Source organism: Puntigrus tetrazona, chromosome 21, assembly GCF_018831695.1.
Source record: "Puntigrus tetrazona isolate hp1 chromosome 21, ASM1883169v1, whole genome shotgun sequence".
In the NCBI taxonomy this organism is placed as follows: Eukaryota; Metazoa; Chordata; class Actinopteri; order Cypriniformes; family Cyprinidae; genus Puntigrus; species Puntigrus tetrazona.
Window position 1 is genome coordinate 8,288,619 of NC_056719.1, and position 17,549 is coordinate 8,306,167.

At 36.7% G+C, this 17,549-nt stretch overlaps 4 protein-coding genes and 1 pseudogene across 4 annotated transcripts; all 5 read left to right on the top strand.

The window, feature by feature from the left end:
- Positions 1-1,926: 1,926 nt before the first annotated feature.
- or92a1 (odorant receptor, family 92, subfamily A, member 1) lies at positions 1,927-2,898 on the top strand. The gene has a single exon (XM_043222185.1). The coding sequence runs from the start codon at positions 1,927-1,929 to the stop codon at positions 2,896-2,898; it is 972 nt and encodes a 323-aa protein (XP_043078120.1).
- Positions 2,899-7,410: 4,512 nt separating this feature from the next.
- On the top strand, positions 7,411-8,619 carry LOC122326967 (odorant receptor 131-2-like). The gene is made up of 2 exons (XM_043222194.1): positions 7,411-7,422; positions 7,645-8,619. Exon 2 carries the CDS (start codon positions 7,648-7,650, stop codon positions 8,617-8,619), a length of 972 nt encoding a protein of 323 aa, XP_043078129.1. The 5' UTR covers positions 7,411-7,422; positions 7,645-7,647.
- A 1,960-nt stretch (positions 8,620-10,579) lies between these two features.
- On the top strand, positions 10,580-11,554 carry LOC122326925 (odorant receptor 131-2-like). Its single transcript, XM_043222141.1, has one exon. It carries the CDS (start codon positions 10,580-10,582, stop codon positions 11,552-11,554), a length of 975 nt encoding a protein of 324 aa, XP_043078076.1.
- A 1,595-nt stretch (positions 11,555-13,149) lies between these two features.
- Positions 13,150-14,133, top strand: LOC122326954 (annotated as a pseudogene).
- Positions 14,134-16,168: 2,035 nt separating this feature from the next.
- On the top strand, positions 16,169-17,137 carry LOC122326009 (odorant receptor 131-2-like). Its single transcript, XM_043220683.1, has one exon. The coding sequence runs from the start codon at positions 16,169-16,171 to the stop codon at positions 17,135-17,137; it is 969 nt and encodes a 322-aa protein (XP_043076618.1).
- Positions 17,138-17,549: the final 412 nt, after the last annotated feature.

Consider the following 17,549-nt stretch of genomic DNA (forward strand, 5'->3'; position numbering starts at 1 on the left):
GAGGATCTATTGATGAGACATTGATATAATGCTACATTTCTTAAAATATCTATTTTGTTAAAATAAATCATTATTTTAACAATAGCGTTTATTACCTAATAATAAATATTATAACAATGGGTTTGCTGTTGGTTAATGTTAGTTAATCCACCAAGTATGTTCAAATATTAAGTAAAATGGAAAGTATAAGGAGTATATGGTTCTATATATCATATTTTATTGCATTTTTAAGGCGAACACCATGTTAACCTGCTCCATCTCTCTATCCATTCAGGGTTTTTTGGCCTGAAAAAGGTCCCCTGAGCAACAGATTATGTTGTTTATACATGTTTAATCTTTGTTTTGCCTGTCTTTGTTTGGGTACCCTCACGAGTAAGGCTGCTCCACATACACAGAGGCTTATATTCCCAAGGAAGCCATGTTTTCACAAACACACTTGATAGACAGACCGATCATAAATAATTCATACTTGTCATAATGAGGAGATCAGGGAGCAGTTCAGGACTGTGTTTTTCAGTATAGCAAAACAACGTTACCCCCATAACCTTATTAAAAGATTAGGCACTTTTCTCAATCATTAGCATAAATTAACACAACAACCTGATCATTTATTTATATTTGTTTATTAAACCAAATTTCAGTCTGCTGATATTGATATGTGGCATTTCTTGTCTGGGGCCGTAAAGTGCTGGATAACATACATAGACCTCAGTTAAATTAAACCCATAAAACATATACCGTTTTAAATAGCTTTTCATCAAATCTATGTCTTGATCGCTATTTTTTCTTGTATTTAAGTTCCTATCTGTTCAGTGTTAGTTGATCAGATATCGTCAATGTTTACGTGTGTTACCAGCCTTTCTTGTGTGAATTATATCTTGTGTGGATTAAAGACTGTTAATCATCATCTTCATCTTTGTGCATGTTCATCTACACACAAATACTGTAACATAACTATATCAGCGTCCACACATTGTTTATTATAATTGTACTCCAGTTCTGTCCTTGACACTTTTTTAGTTATTTAAAACAAAAAGAATTTGACTGGCTTATTTTTTATCTCATAATTTGCTGCTTAGTACTTAGTAAGGTGGTTGTTAACTTTAGGTATTGGGGAAGATTAGGATTTTGCTATTCAGAATATGTACTTTAATTAAAAATAAACAGTACTTAAATACCAATACTAAAGCGTTACCATAGGTAGATATATACATACATAAAAACCTTATGTATGCTATATAGCTATATCTTTTTCTGTGCTGTTATTACTCACTGTGGTTTAGACTCTGCTATTCTTTTACATTTTCATTCTATAAAGAGTTCAGAAGGCTCTGAGTGCCATCTGAACATCTCTTCTATAACAAGCATTTTTTTTCAGGAACCTATATTTATGTTTAATTATTTCACTTTAATTGCAACAAAAACAACCTGTTTCTAGCCATTAAAAAAAAATACTGATCCTACTGTACATAGAGAAGAATGCTAATTTTAGAAGACAATTTTAGAAGGCACTTCTGCATATAAACTCTTTATATAGAACATGATCATCAGGTTTTATACCAACCGAATACTGAAATTTCTCAAATATATTAAATTATCGGTGCACTCTAATCGATTTGATGACATGGTAATATTTATTTATTTTTTTTAAATGACATCACTCTAAAATCCCATATGTCACCCCCACCCACATATACTTTTTTCCCCATCTGTCTTTCTTTCCATCCCTTTACAGCTATATAAGTTGAGAATCTGGAGCAGATAGAAGGCTGATATCTAACTTATTCACAGCAGAAGGGCAAAGCGTTTGTGTCTGAGGTCTGTTATGTCTTGATAGAAAACATTTTTTGGCAAGAACCAACTGCTTGACTTACACTATATACTGTTCTCTCCAGTATTGTTTCTCTGTTTCTTGTCTTTCAGCTTATGGCGGGGTACAATGGCACAATAGGGGATGTATCCTTCACTCATCAGCAAGTCTTTAAGCTGGACATGGATGCTGCCACCAGTACAAAAACTGCAGTGGCTGTGTTAACATCTCTGTTCTTCTGTTTTGTAAACTGTGTGATGCTCTTTGCTCTAAAAAGCAAGCGTGTATTCCATGAGACGCCACGCTACATTCTTTTTGGCCACATGTTAATGAATGACTCTGTGCTTTTGCTGGTCACTACTGTCATGTACACATTGGCTCTCTGTTTTCTTCCGATACCTAAATCCATCTGTACTTTGTTAGTCTTTGTATCATACTGTACTTTCTTTAATGCTCCTCTGACACTAGCACTGATGTCTCTGGAGAGGTACGTGGCGATCTGCTTCCCTCTGAGACACTGCAACATCGCCACACCAAAAAGGACTGGAGTCGCCATAGGAATCATCTGGCTCCTTAGTTCTATTAATATTATAACAGACATTATTCTTGCTTTACGTGTTAACCCCAATTCTTTAGCAGATATTGCATTCTGCACACTCGAAAAACTGTTTATAGCCAAATGGCAGATAGATAAATCTCAAGGGTTTGACGTTCTTTATTTTGTGTCGGTTGCAGTGATCATTATTTTCACATACATTAGCATCATGATCACAGCCAGGTCTGTTTCGTCTGATAAAGATTCTGCTAAGAAAGCCCTTAAAACAGTGCTCTTGCACCTGATTCAGCTGGGACTGTGTCTCACCTCTTTCCTGTATGCCACAATAGAAAGAACACTATACACAGTGATTGGAAGCGGATCGTCTCTCTTCATAAATCTGAGATATTTAAATTATCTTATTGTACTTGTTCTGCCGAGGTGTCTGAGTCCTCTGATCTATGGTATGAGAGATGAAGCCGTGTGGCCTTTATTTAAATATTTTTTCTGCTATTGTTCAGGTAAAGTAAGGCCCTCAGTTATCATACATTAATTGTATGGTATGAGAGGATGTAACAATTTTATATGCAAATGGTGACAAAAAAAGAAAAGAAATGATCAAATGTTGCACCCATGTGTGTTTGTTTGGTTCATGGACTGATTTTCACATGTTGTAGACGTACTGTGAACTAATGCTCTATACAAATGCATTAAAGCTTACTCTAAAATATGAGATGGTGATGAACAGGTTTTAAGTCAATCACATGATGATTAAATCTGTTGTTAGTGCCCTCAAGCAATTCTTAGCAAACTCTGAAATTAACTTATTATCTGCAAATTTAAAAAAAAAAAATTGTAATTGTAAATGATGTACACATGCATAATTTAACATATACTATTTATTATTTATATCTTTTTCTATTTATTTTTCATGCTTCCTATTTCATATTTCATAATACAGAAGCAGTTGTTGACAAGTTTCAACATGCCTGGCCGCCTAAATATCAAATGTCTCTTGCACAAGAAAAAAAAGGAAAAAAAAAAGAATAATGAAAAACAGGAGTGCCATATTCTATATAATCTTTATGAAATACATGCACACATTTTATTTTATGTACTTGTACACTGTTAAAGCAAGAAATATTTAGGGTACAAACTAAACAAATTTATATATAAATGGCCCACTATTATCTGAGCCTATGTTAGAAAAGCAGTATATCATATTATTATATACACCATGATCCTAAAACAGCATGGATTCACTGAATATTTAAATTTTGTCTGTAGAGTTCGGCTTACTTAATTCTGTAACCTATGTAACTTGTATAAATAAATAAATAAATGTGACCCTGGACCACAAAACCAGACAAAGGTGTCAATTTTTCAAACCTGAGATATAAGAATCTTCATAATCTGAAGGCTGAATAAATAACCTTTCCATTTTCACTGGGTTTTTTTCGGATAAGACAATATTTGGCAGACATACAACTCTTTAAAACCATCTAAATGAACTTAGCAATCCATATTATGAATCAAAACTTCACATTCTACAGTACAATAACTACAATAAAGCTTCCAAAATTTCAAATCTAAGCAATGCAAGGTAGTTTAACAAAAATTTACTGATGACAGATTGCACCATTTGCATTGTGGGAGTAAGCTAGATTTGTTCTTTCACCTGTTTCTTTTGAAAACACTGCAACAAGTTTAGGTGTTCAGTTTTTCATGAACATGCACACTCTTTAAAAACCATGTAAAAGCTAAAGACAATAAAAATGTAACAGAATCACAGATCATCATTATCAGACAGTTATAATGTCTTTGTTGCAGTACTGTCAGGATGTCTACTGTGAGGAGTGAGGAGCAAGGAGCATAGAGAAATTGAAGTAGAAGGAATATCCGTCCTTATTGAACAAACCAAGGGCTTACACGAAGCAGGCAAGAGACACCAGTAGCACTAATAGATGTAGAATGCTAGACAAGGAAGTATGAGGCCGATAACACCTTAAATACCCCTTAACAAGGGGTAGTTAGTAGAGGTAGTCAATGGTTAATCAACAAGAGGGAGAATCTAGACCTATGCTCCAATGTGCATGCTATCTATTCAAAATCCTATATTTTAGTAACTTTCAATACTATGTAGGGCAGATAGGGTGGATAGTATCCACAATGGGACGCCGGGTAGGTCACAGGGATAGATCCCTGGAAGGCACATCCTCATGCCTCAGGATCAGCCTTGACTGAGCCAGAAGGATGGAAGGAAGAGTCACAGCCGGAGGAATGGAGTCCTGAGGTGACAGTTGGTCGACGACAGTCCAAGGCAGTGTCAGAGAGACGAGGGAACAGCAGCCTTCTTTGGGCCAGACGTGGGAACAAAAGTTCAGAGGGTTATAAGCAGAGAGAAGAGGGAGCAGATCAACATATGAATCCACAAACACTCCTTCAGAGCTCCACAGTTCCAAATCCACACTCAGCTCAACCATGGGGCAAAAAAGGGAAGATCCTTATGGGATAGGGAGGTAAATAGTGAGGCGAGAGAATCCACAAGGTGTGACATCACACCCTTATATTATATTTTTTTCTTCTGTTTTCTTCTGACCTCTGCCTGGTATTTGAATTTTTGCTCTGTTATTCTCTTTTGGATAAAGTTTGCCACAGATTGACATTTGTTTGTTTATCGGACTGCCCTTGAATTATCTTTAACATAAAGTTGTGTGAAAAAGTGTTGGCCCCTTCCTGATTTTTTTTTTTTTGCCTGCTTGTCACACTTTAATGTTTCAGACCATCAAGCAAATTTAAAATGATCAAAGATAACAAGTAAACACAACATGCAGTTTTTAAATGTAGGGAAAACAAAATCCAAACCCACATGGCCCTGTGTAAAAAAGTGAAGTAGACCAAAAGATCCTTATAAGCTACACATCATGTTGAGAACCAAAGAAACTGAGGAACAAATGAAAAAGAAAGTAATTGAGATCTATCAATTTGTAAAAGGGTATAAAGCCATATCTAAACCTTTGGGACTCTGGCAAACAATAGTCAGAGCCAATATCCACAAATGGGTGAAAAACATGGAACAAGGGTGAACCTTGTGCTGGCCGACCAAGAGTCTTACCCCAAGAGTGCAGCAACAACTTATCCAAGAGGTCACAAAAGAGCCTCACTTGCCTCAGGTAAAGTAAGTATTCATAACTGCACCATAAGAAAGACACTGGGCAAAAATGGCCTGCATGGCAGAGTTCCAAGACAAAAACCGCTGCTGAGCAAAAAGAACATAAAGACTCATCTCAGTTTTGCCAGAAAACATATTGATGATGCTTGAACATCTCTGTGGACTGACAAGACAAAAATTGAACTTTTTGGAAGATGTGTGTTCCATTACATCTGGTGTAAAAGTAGTTTAGCGTTTTAGAAAAAGATCATAACCAACAGTAAAATATAGTGGTGGTAGTGTGATGGTCTGGGGCTGTTTTGCTGCTTCAGGATGTGGAAGGCTTGCTGTGACAAATGGAATTCTGCTCTCTACCAAAAAATGCTGAAGGACAATGTCTGGCCTTCTGTTTGTGACTTCAAGCTGAAATGAACCCGGCCTCTGCAGCAGGACAATGATCATGTCAGAGCAGATCATCCAGAGACACATGACGTCATAACTGATCTTCCAGAGTATTCACAGAACTTGTCCTCTATCTAAAGCCCTGTCACTTCCTGTTTGATGCATCCGGATCTTTGAGGTCAGTTCTTTAGTACCCCAGACTGTCTTGTAGTGCAGAGGATCTGCCACTAATGTCTGTACGAGCATTCCCAAACCAGTATCAATTCTTTTGAATCCCTTTATTTTTGAACAGATTCCCCTGGGCCGAGTCATGGAGTCAGTTATGGAGACCTTCACTGAACTCTGTCTTCCCCCTGAGGATACCACTGTAGAACCTCCAGAGGTGGCGGCAATCACTGCACTGCAGAACCTTTGGAGGTGTCATTAATCCTCATCAGTCCTCATCCTGCTCTGTCACAGCAATGGAGGCCATTTCTAATTCCTTGTCCTGCCCTGTCACAGCTATGGAGGTCATTCGTAATTCCCCATGCTGCCCATTCATGGCTATGGAGGCTATGTTATTCCTCATTCTGCTCGCTCATGGCTATTAAATGTCTATGAACTCTCATGTCTATGAACTCTCACCCTGTCAAGTCACTGCAAAGAAGGCTATCTGCAAGACCTCTTCCTGCCTGGCCACAGCTTAGGAGGCTGCCTGTGAGCTATCTCCCTGTCCCGTCATGGCTATGGAAGTCATTTGCAAACGCTCACCTTGTGTCGACTCGCCCTGAAGAACCAATGCTCTGTCTGCTCCGGCCTGGTTCTTTGCTCCGCAAGCATTCCCTGCACCCCTGCTTTTGCTGGGTTGCCCTGCTCTGCCTCAGGCCACTAGTTCTCCATTTCCAAATGGACTTGGCCCTGACAAGACAAAATGAAACATGATTAGTTGCTTTACCTGTCACTCATACCTTCAATGGCCAGCCCTCCCATTCAAAGTACTCAAGATTCGCAGACCATATGCAGTCCATATGACGTTTTGGCTACACAAAATTTGCCACAGTATAACCAAAGCCGCTTGAAGGCAAGTGTCTAACTTAGGTTAGCAAAGAAAGGTAATGCTATGGTTTAGAGATAAAGAGACCACAATGCTGGTTTTTAAATCAATGTCCATAGAAGAGAGACATTAATATGCAGGATAAACAACTTATTAAAAAATGACAGTATGTTAACTAATCTTCAACATGTTTGCCTATAGAGACTGTAGAGTGTGCCATTTGCCATTTTAGATTTCAGAAGGGAGCTTGTAAAAACCACCTTTGCTGTGCACTTTTGCTAAGCCAGACTTCTACCCGACAGACAAAGTGACATTTTGTAATGCATTTAAGGCGCAATTTGTGACAGGTCCATAAACTGTTGCACAATTTCAGTGACATCGAGGCTGTGATTTAATTGGTTATGATGATACACATGATCAAAGTGGGCTGTTACACTTTCTTCAATGGTAGAGGCGTGGACCCTGGTATCTCTAACACAATAATCTCTGATGTAACTGCTATATAAGTTCAGCAGCAGAATGCTTTTGTTTGTGGAATCTGCAGCTGGAGCAGATGGGAGATTAATATCTGACTTATTGCAGAAAGGTGGCATTTTTGTGTAAGAGGTCTGTTGCATCTTAAGCCAACTTTATAGTAATCTTTAATTCAAATAGATATAAAAAGATCACATTAATGTAACTTTTGCAAATAATTTTTGTTTCTTGTGTTTCAGGTAATGGCTGGGTCCAATGGCACAATTGGAGATGTGTCTTTTACTTATCAGCAAATTTTTAATCTAGAAATGGATGTTGGGCTCAGCACCAAAACTGCAGTGGCTGTGTTAACATCTCTGTTCTTCTTTTTTGTAAACTGTGTGATGCTCTTTGCTCTAAAAAGCAAGCGTGTATTCCATGAGACGCCACGCTACATTCTTTTTGGCCACATGTTAATGAATGACTCTGTGCTTTTGCTGGTCACTATCATAATGTATGCAGTGGCTCTGTGTTTCCTACCAATACCTAAATCCATATGTACTCTGTTAGTCTTTATCTCCTACTGCACTTTCCGTAACGCTCCTCTGACACTAGCACTGATGTCTCTGGAGAGGTACGTGGCGATCTGCTTCCCTCTGAGACACTGCAACATCGCCACACCAAAAAGGACTGGAGTCGCCATAGGAATCATCTGGCTCCTTAGTTCTATTAATATTATAACAGACATTATTTTTGTTTTAACTGTGAACCCTGATTATTTAGCTGGTATTATATTTTGCACGTTAGAAAAATTGTTTTTATTCAAATGGCAGCTGGATAAATATCAAGCGTTTGACGTTCTTTATTTTGTGTCTGTTGCAGTGATCATTATTTTCACATACATTAGCATCATGATCACAGCCAGGTCTGTTTCGTCTGATAAAGATTCTGCTAAGAAAGCCCTTAAAACAGTGCTCTTGCACCTGATTCAGCTGGGACTGTGTCTCACCTCTTTTTTGTATACTTCAATAGAAAGAACACTATACATGATGACTGGAAGCAACTCTTCACTCTTCATAAATCTGAGATATCTAAATTTTCTTATTATTCTTATCTTACCACGTTGCCTAAGTCCTCTGATCTATGGTATGAGAGATGAAGCTGTGTGGCCCTTGTTCAAATATTTTTTCTGCTATCGTTCTGGAAAAGTAAAGCCTTCTATTAATGTACATTAACTGTATGGAAAAAAATATTGTAGCCTGCAAGATGCAAAAACTTTAATCACAATATCATAATTGCAATATTAAACATGTTTGCCAAACTCTCAGATCAACTTATTCTCTGCTGAAATAATTTAAAGACAGTCAGTGGGCAAACTCAGTGAGAAATATATATGTGCTGAATTTCATGTAATATTTATTTATACATTAACCATTATGGCTATGTAATTTTGTTGTGTTTTAATTTTATTCCTTTTCATATTCTATACTGAACAAAATCATAAATGCAACCCTTTGCTCATTTTTCATGAGCTGAACTCAAAAAAATTAAAGACTTTTTCTGGTTATTCACTCCCCCCACATACAATCCCTGCTGGTTCTGAAACTTAAACCCACGACCTTTGGGTTACAGGTCCAACAATCTAGTCATTGATTAAGGAGGTGATGTGTGTCAAATGGTTAAATGGTCAGTTCTCTAGAGTAGTGGCTTTCAAAACCGTCCTAGAGGATCCCAAGCACTGCTTGTTTTGTATATCTCAGACACACCAAAATCAGGTCTTGATCTCACTGGTAACGAGCTGATGAGTTGAATCAGTTCTGTTAGATGATTGTGACATACAAAATATGCAGCACTGGGGATCCACCAAGGCAAGTTTGATCTCTGCTTTAGAAAATAGAGCACTCCTGAGGTTGGAGACAGGGACCAGGATGAAACTTAAGAAAAAAGACAGGGTGGACTAGATTAATCAGGTGACCCATATTATTCAATGCAGATGTGTATTCCTTAAAAATGTGACATAAAGTAGATGTAGTAAAGAGCCACGAAGAGCCACTTTACCCTCTCCAAGCTCCAAGTCTGCTGCCTCTTGCGCAAGGGTTCTGAGTAAGTTTGGCATCAGGCCAAAAAAACTTTTCGCCACTAAATGGTAAGCCAGAATATAGTCAAAGGATAACTTAAGTATTTAATTGATGAAAAATTAAACTGGAATTGTGACTGTTACAGTGTCTTTTGTAATTAGTAGTGAGCTGTTACTCCGTGTTAAATTCTGTAGTAGGACAGTCATTACCAAAAAGCCACATTTTATGTGGTGGTGTCCAGGCTTTAAATGAATAAAGCAGAGTAGTGACATGTAACCTGACAAGTATCTACCAACTTGTACCACAGGCCGTCTTGCTAAAACACACATATGTGGGAGATGCAATTGATAAAAATAACTAAAACAAATAAAAGAGGACTTGAATAAGCCTGTTAAAGCAAACACTGGTCCAACAACAACGTCTTGTCCCTGGCCAAAAATATGTAACAAAGAATATTTCCTAAAAATCCATTTTCACACGTTTGTACATGTCTACAGTTCTCTGTGGTTGCATGTAAAGTTGTTACTTTGACTTTAAGCTGCGTATAGTTCAAAATATATCCTGTTGCGATTCAGTTGTGAGAGGACGTTCAGCAGCAACCTATTTCCAGCATGGGAGAGAGCAGCATTATCAAGGACAATAGATTCACCACAGGAGCGTAGGTTCAGCATTAGGTGGCCACCAGAGCAGAGCTGGATCCCTCCAGGGTGGATACCAGTGGACACCACATAACAGGAATCAAACCCCCGTGGCCGTGATAGGAAGAAACATCTGAATTTATCTGGATTTAACTCAATTGTGAGGTTTTTTAAACAGATATGTGAAGACAATGGATCACAACAGGCGAGTAAGCTTTAGTGAGAGATCCTTAAAAAGCTCCAACCCACTGAGTGGCACGTATACCCACGTGCTTCCTCTATACCCACGTGGTTCTGGTGCCTCCATATAACAGCTATACAACTTTGGGAGCAGAATGCAGCTGGAGCAGATGGAAGGTTAATGTCTGGAGTCTGTGGAAGCTTTTGCAGATTTTTAAATATCTTGCATCAAATTGCTTTGGACATGATCTTTAGTATAACTTTGTAGCCTTGTTTCTCTGTTTCTTGTCTTTCAGCTTATGGCAGGGTCCAATGGCACAACTGAGGATGAGTCTTCTTTCACTTTTCAGCAAATCTATAAGATAGATGCTGATGCTGGACACAGTACTAAAACTGCAGTGGCTGTGTTAACTTCTCTGTTCTTCTGTTTTGTAAACTGTGTGATGTTCTTTGTCCTGAGAAGCAAGCGTGTATTCCATGAGACGCCACGCTACATTCTTTTTGGCCACATGTTAATGAATGACTCTGTGCTTTTGCTGGTCACTACTATTATGTACACAATAGCTCTTGGTTTTCTTCCAATACCTAAGTCTGTCTGCACTTTGTTAGTGTTTATTTCTCACTGCACTTTCCGTAACGCTCCTCTGACACTAGCACTGATGTCTCTGGAGAGGTACGTGGCGATCTGCTTCCCTCTGAGACACTGCAACATCGCCACACCAAAAAGGACTGGAGTCGCCATAGGAATCATCTGGCTCCTTAGTTCTATTAATTTTGTAACAGACATTATTTTTGTTTTAGTTGTTGACCCTAGTTATTTAGCTGGTATTATATTTTGCACATTAGAAAAACTGTTTTTATTCAAATGGCAGCTGGATAAATATCAAGGGTTTGACGTTCTTTATTTTGTGTCGGTTGCAGTGATCATTATTTTCACATACATTAGCATCATGATCACAGCCAGGTCTGTTTCGTCTGATAAAGATTCTGCTAAGAAAGCCCTTAAAACAGTGCTCTTGCACCTGATTCAGCTGGGACTCTGTCTCACTTCTTTTCTGTACACTATAATAGAAAGAACACTATACATGATGACTGGAAGCAACTCTTCACTCTTCATAAATCTGAGATATTTAAATTATCTTATCGTACTTATTCTGCCGAGGTGTTTGAGTCCTCTGATCTATGGTATGAGAGATGAAGCTGTGTGGCCCTTGTTCAAATATTTTTTCTGCTATCGTTCAGGCAAAGTAAGGTCAATTGTTAATGTACATTAAATGTGTAATCTAAGAGAATGTGAAATAAAAATTTGACATTTAAAGCGGTAATATCAGGTCTGTTCATATAAAAATGTTTTTTTGATTTCTTCTAAAGTCTCTTTTAAACAAAACAAACAAAATGTTTATAGGTTACGCAGACAGCCTGTTTTATGCACTTGTATACTTTGGACTGTTAAATGAAGACTCTTTTAGGCTTTTGTGTCTATAAATAAATGATTGAACTAACTTACTGTTTCTTCTGTTTTATTGTTTTTTTTTAATGAAGCTGAGACACTTTTGCTTGTGAGTGGGTGAAACTACTTGCGTGTTGATCAAATATCTAATTACACGTCAATATTTAGTACTTTTTATTTGTTAAAATAAACTACTCATATTTCATGAACCCTATTTAAATCATGTAACCTAATGACTAGTAAAATAATGATCTTGATTTTTTTCACGTTTAATGTTAAAACAGACTTCCTGCTTTATTATCTAAATCTTGTTTATTACATCTGGCTTTAGTTCATCTATAACTGTACTATTTTCTAAATTCCCCTTCAACAATCCGCTTTCATCTTTGTGAGCAAACATTTTAACAGCTCTAAAAACCTACAGTCAAAGTTATTCCATATAATATGTGTTTGAAATGTGAGAAATGCTTAAGAAGCCACACTTACCGTACATTTCTCTTGTTTTTAACATGTCTAGACGTAACAGCAGCAACAGTCTTTGTAGATTCTTCAAGGCTATGTGAGCTAGCTGCCTTTTGAATCAAGCAAAGATTTTATGTAGTCCTGGCAAATTTGTTTGACGAATTGAAATAAATAAAGCAAAACCCTGCATTTTCTGTTCATGTAGCTTAAAAACGGGGTTTGCTAACAACAACAACAACCACAAAAAGCTTATTTTAATTAATCTCACCAAGATTGCAAAGGTCACCAGCAGGGGGCGCAGCGACGAATAAAATTAAATCGCTTTGGTAGAACGTTCTTTTTTGTTTATGTTTTATGCTTGAGAATATGAGGGAGTTAAATATTTTAGTTATTAATTTTATCGCTGACATTTAATAATTTTGAACTAATAAGTCTCGTGGTAGCATAATCAACATCCTCTCTTAAATTTCCTTATTATACATGCAGCATAAACTAACCTTTCACTGTTCTTTCCGTGACTTTAATTGTCTCACACAGATGCACACTCTTTAAACATGTGCAAGAAATAATCCGTTCATCTGAAAAAAACAAAAAACAAAAACAAAACAAAAAAAGATTCAGGTGACCAGCAAAAATCAGGCTTTTTGGGGTTTTTTGGCAATACAATTTGTAATCATAAATATATCATTAAATAAAAAGACCCCCCCCCTTCTGAGTGACACACACAGTATACTCACGTGGTTGTGTGTGCCACCATATAACAGCTAGATAAACTGAGGAATGCATTTTTTGTGGAATCTGCAGCTGGAGCGGATGGAAGGTTAATATCTGGAGTCTGTTGCACCTATGCAGATTTTTAAAAAATCACAATCAACATAAGCAAAAGATAAAAAAATGTTACATTGCATTGGACATGATCTTCAGCATAACTTGCACTGATTAATCTTGTTTCTTGTCTTTCAGCTTATGGCAGGGTCCAATGACACGACTGAGGATGAGTCTTCTTTCACTTATCAGCAAATCTATAAGATAGACATTGATGCTGGGCCCAGCACCAAAACAGCAGTGGCTGTGTTAACATCTCTGTTCTTCTGTTTTGTAAACTGTGTGATGTTCTTTGTCCTGAGAAGCAAGCGTGTATTCCATGAGACGCCACGCTACATTCTTTTTAGCCACATGTTAATGAATGACTCTGTGCTTTTGCTGGTCACTACTATTATGTACACAATAGCTCTCTGTTTTCTTCCGATACCTAAGTCTGTCTGCACTTTGTTAGTGTTTATTTCTCACTGCACTTTCCGTAACGCTCCTTTGACACTAGCACTGATGTCTCTGGAGAGGTACGTGGCGATCTGCTTCCCTCTGAGACACTGCAACATCGCCACACCAAAAAGGACTGGAGTCGCCATAGGAATCATCTGGCTCCTTAGTTCTATTAATTTTGTAACAGACATTATTTTTGTTTTAGTTGTTGACCCTAGTTATTTAGCTGGTATTATATTTTGCACGTTAGAAAAATAGTTTTTATTCAAATGGCAGCTGGATAAATATCAAGGGTTTGACGTTCTTTATTTTGTGTCTGTTGCAGTGATCATTATTTTCACATACATTAGCATCATGATCACAGCCAGGTCTGTTTCGTCTGATAAAGATTCTGCTAAGAAAGCCCTTAAAACAGTGCTCTTGCACCTGATTCAGCTGGGACTGTGTCTCACTTCTTTTCTGTACACTATAATAGAAAGAACACTATACATGATGACTGGAAGCAACTCTTCACTCTTCATAAATCTGACATATTTAAATTATCTCATTGTTCTTATTGTGCCTCGATGTCTGAGTCCTCTGATCTATGGTATGAGAGATGAAGCCGTGTGGCCCTTGTTTAAATATTTTTTCTGCTATCGTTCAGGCAAAGTTAGGCCCATTGTTAATGTACATTAAATATCATGATGTAAAATAGAAATTTGACATTCACAGTGACAACATCAGGTAGAGAATCTGACAAATTTCTCCTAATAAGAATCTTTATACTTGTGCACTTAGGACTGTTAAAGGAAGACTCTTTTAGTAGGCACTTTGTATAGCATATGTATAGTTTATCATATACAGTGTAAATGTAAATAATCCACCCTCATCTTATTTCTATAAATAAACTTTCACTAAACCCAGGTTTTCTTAAGCCTATTCCTAGACTAAAATGTAGATCTGAGCTGTTTCAGCTGAAAAAAAAACTTGCACTGACTGATCATGAAACATGTTGGTGCATTTGTTTTGTCTTAAGATGATTTTTTTCTAAGACATTTTTATAAAATAATTTCAATGTATGCGCAAATTGCTAATTTTTAGAAAAATTACAAATAAATAAAGCAAAACCTTGTATTGTCATGTAGGTTAAAAGGGGGCATAACAAAAACGGGTTTATTTTAATTCACTTCATCAAGGTGGCAGGTTTCCAGCAGGGGGCGCACCAACGAAGCAAAATAAAGTAACATTAGTAAGATCAACAATGTTGTTGTCCTGAGAAGATGATGGTGTTAAATGTTTTAGTTTTTTAGTTTTACATTTGATAATTAATGCTCTTGACTCAATGAATTTATGTGCATAGCCCAATGGCAGCTAAATAAATCTCAAGGGTTTGACGTTCTTTATTTTGTGTCTGTTGCAGTGATCATTATTTTCACACACATTAGCATCATGATCACAAATATTATTGCCACATTGTTTCCCTTCAGAACAACAACAGAACAATATATATTTGTAATTAAATTGGTGTGAAAAATTTGTATTTTCTTGTAAGATTTTTTTATATATATTTAAAATATATAAGCTGTCACGCAGGGCTTTTTCTAACTTCTGAAATTACACATCGGCTGTTATGTTTTAAACTTCTAGAAAATAATAAATAAACACAAAAACACATAAAATAATAAAACGATAAAAAAAATAAAATAATGAAAGGTCTGTGTTCAGCACATTTTGTACTGTTAAAAAAGACTTTATTCGTTAGTTTGTTTTTAAGCTACAAACGGCATTGATATGTATAGTTAAGCATTTACCAATTTAAATAAAACTCATGTGAGTTGTAGGTGTTGCTGTAACAAAGTATCAGCAGAAAAAAAATACCCTGCATAATTTCCTCATTATTCTTATTATCATTGTTGTTGATGTGTAAAAAGACGTTATTGCACATTGCTGACTGTACAGACTTTTTAAAATGTATTTTTGTTTATATCTGTCATTAGATGTAATAATAAACAATATGTAATTCTCATAATTATCCATTCAGAAAGCTACACTCGCAAAGGTCACCAGCAGAGGGCGCAAATAACCAGAGAGAAAAGACATCACCTTCAATACACGGAGCTGTTTTTGACACACTAGCACAAACTGTATTGCGACTTTGGGATCGTTCTTTTCGTTGAACAAGTGTCCATTTGTTAAAGTTATTTCCCGCCGTCAAAGATCATCTCTGTATTTAAAAAATTCTGTGGAAGCTTTGAGCCTTTACAAAGTAATCCATGAAACGTGATAACCAAATCTAAACTACGCCTTAGCAATAAACAAAAGCTGCTGTTGTACAATTATAAATAAATATTGCTATTTTAATTGTTTGTGTGTTAAATTATACCACCATGGAATGACATTTTGCATGAAATCAGAAATACTTTTTAGAATTACCCTCACATGTTTCTTTATACACTTGTATGTGGCTTTTTCTCCCTCCCTCTTAAGCAGCCAGTGACACAGTATACCCACGTGGTTCTGTCTGCTATAGTGTCACAGCTATAAGTATAAGACAAGAATCACTGTTTCTGGAATCTGCCACTGGATCAGATGAAAGGCTAATGACTGACTTATTGACTGAAGAATAACTCGTTTGTGTCTAAGGTATGCCGCAAACTTTCAAATCTCTCTTCAGTGTAGATTTATGCTTGTTCTAATCAGCCTCGTTTCTCTGTTTCTAGCCTTTCAGCTCATGGCTGGCTCTAATGGCACAGCTGAGGATGTACCTTTCATTTATCAGCAAATCTTTAAGGTAGAAATGGATGCTGGGCCCAGTGCTAAAATTTCAGTGCTTATGTTAATTTCTCTGTTATTATTTTTCATAAACTGTGTGATGTTCTTTGCCCTGAGAAGCAAGCGTGTATTCCATGAGACGCCGCGCTACATTCTTTTTGGCCACATGCTAATGAATGACTCTGTGCTTTTGCTTCTCACAACTGTCATGTACACTATGGGTACGTATTACCTTCAATTAACCAGAGCCATCTGCACGCTGTTAGTCTTTGTCTCCTACTGCACTTTCCGTAACGCTCCTCTGACACTAGCACTGATGTCTCTGGAGAGGTACGTGGCGATCTGCTTCCCTCTGAGACACTGCAACATCGCCACACCAAAAAGGACTGGAGTCGCCATAGGAATCATCTGGCTCCTTAGTTCTATTAATATTATAACAGACATTATTGTTGTGTTAATTATCAATCCAGGTTTATTTGTAGAGGTTTTATTTTGCACACAAGAAAAACTGTTTTTATTCAAATGGCAGATAGATAAATCTCAAGGGTTTGACGTTCTTTATTTTGTGTCTGTTGCAGTGATCATTATTTTCACATACATTAGCATCATGATCACAGCCAGGTCTGTTTCGTCTGATAAAGATTCTGCTAAGAAAGCCCTTAAAACAGTGCTCTTGCACCTGATTCAGCTGGGACTGTGTCTCACCTCTTTCCTGTATGCCACAATAAACAAAGCACTATACACAGTTTCTGACAGCTCTTCACTCTTCATAAATCTTAGATATCTGAACTTTCTTATTATTCTTATGCTGCCACGCTGTCTGAGTCCTCTGATCTATGGCATGAGAGATGAAGCCGTGTGGCCTTTATTCAAATATTATTTCTGCTATCGTTCAGGCAAAGTAAGGCCTTCTATTAATGTACATTAACTGTATAATATGAGATGATATTAAATAATAATTTGCACAATGTTAATAAACAATCTAATTTCATCATAATGAATGCCATATTTAAATGTTTATCTGACAAAGATAACAGAGCCATATGCTTTTATATTAAATTGCATCATTTTGATGTTTAAAATGTAAATATATTTTTTATATTTTCATTTTATTTTTCTTCCTGTTATTATATGTATGATCAAAGATTTTTACATGACTTGCTGCTAAAATCTAATTGTTAATGGTTAACAGGCAGGGCCGTAGTTGGTGTTTATTTTTATTTATTTGTGCTATTTACCTTTTTTTTTTTTTTTTTTTTTTATGTTTGTAGGTGTCCAGGTACAGAAAATAATCAATTTTAATATACAGTCAAACCAATTTTTTTTCAGACACCTTCAAC

Excerpts from the sequence above, each read along its gene's own strand:
- LOC122326009 (XM_043220683.1), top strand. The coding sequence starts at position 16,169 with ATGGCTGGCTCTAATGGCACAGCTGAGGATGTACCTTTCATTTATCAG.
- LOC122326967 (XM_043222194.1), top strand. The coding sequence starts at position 7,648 with ATGGCTGGGTCCAATGGCACAATTGGAGATGTGTCTTTTACTTATCAG.
- or92a1 (XM_043222185.1), top strand. The coding sequence starts at position 1,927 with ATGGCGGGGTACAATGGCACAATAGGGGATGTATCCTTCACTCATCAG.
- LOC122326925 (XM_043222141.1), top strand. The coding sequence starts at position 10,580 with ATGGCAGGGTCCAATGGCACAACTGAGGATGAGTCTTCTTTCACTTTT.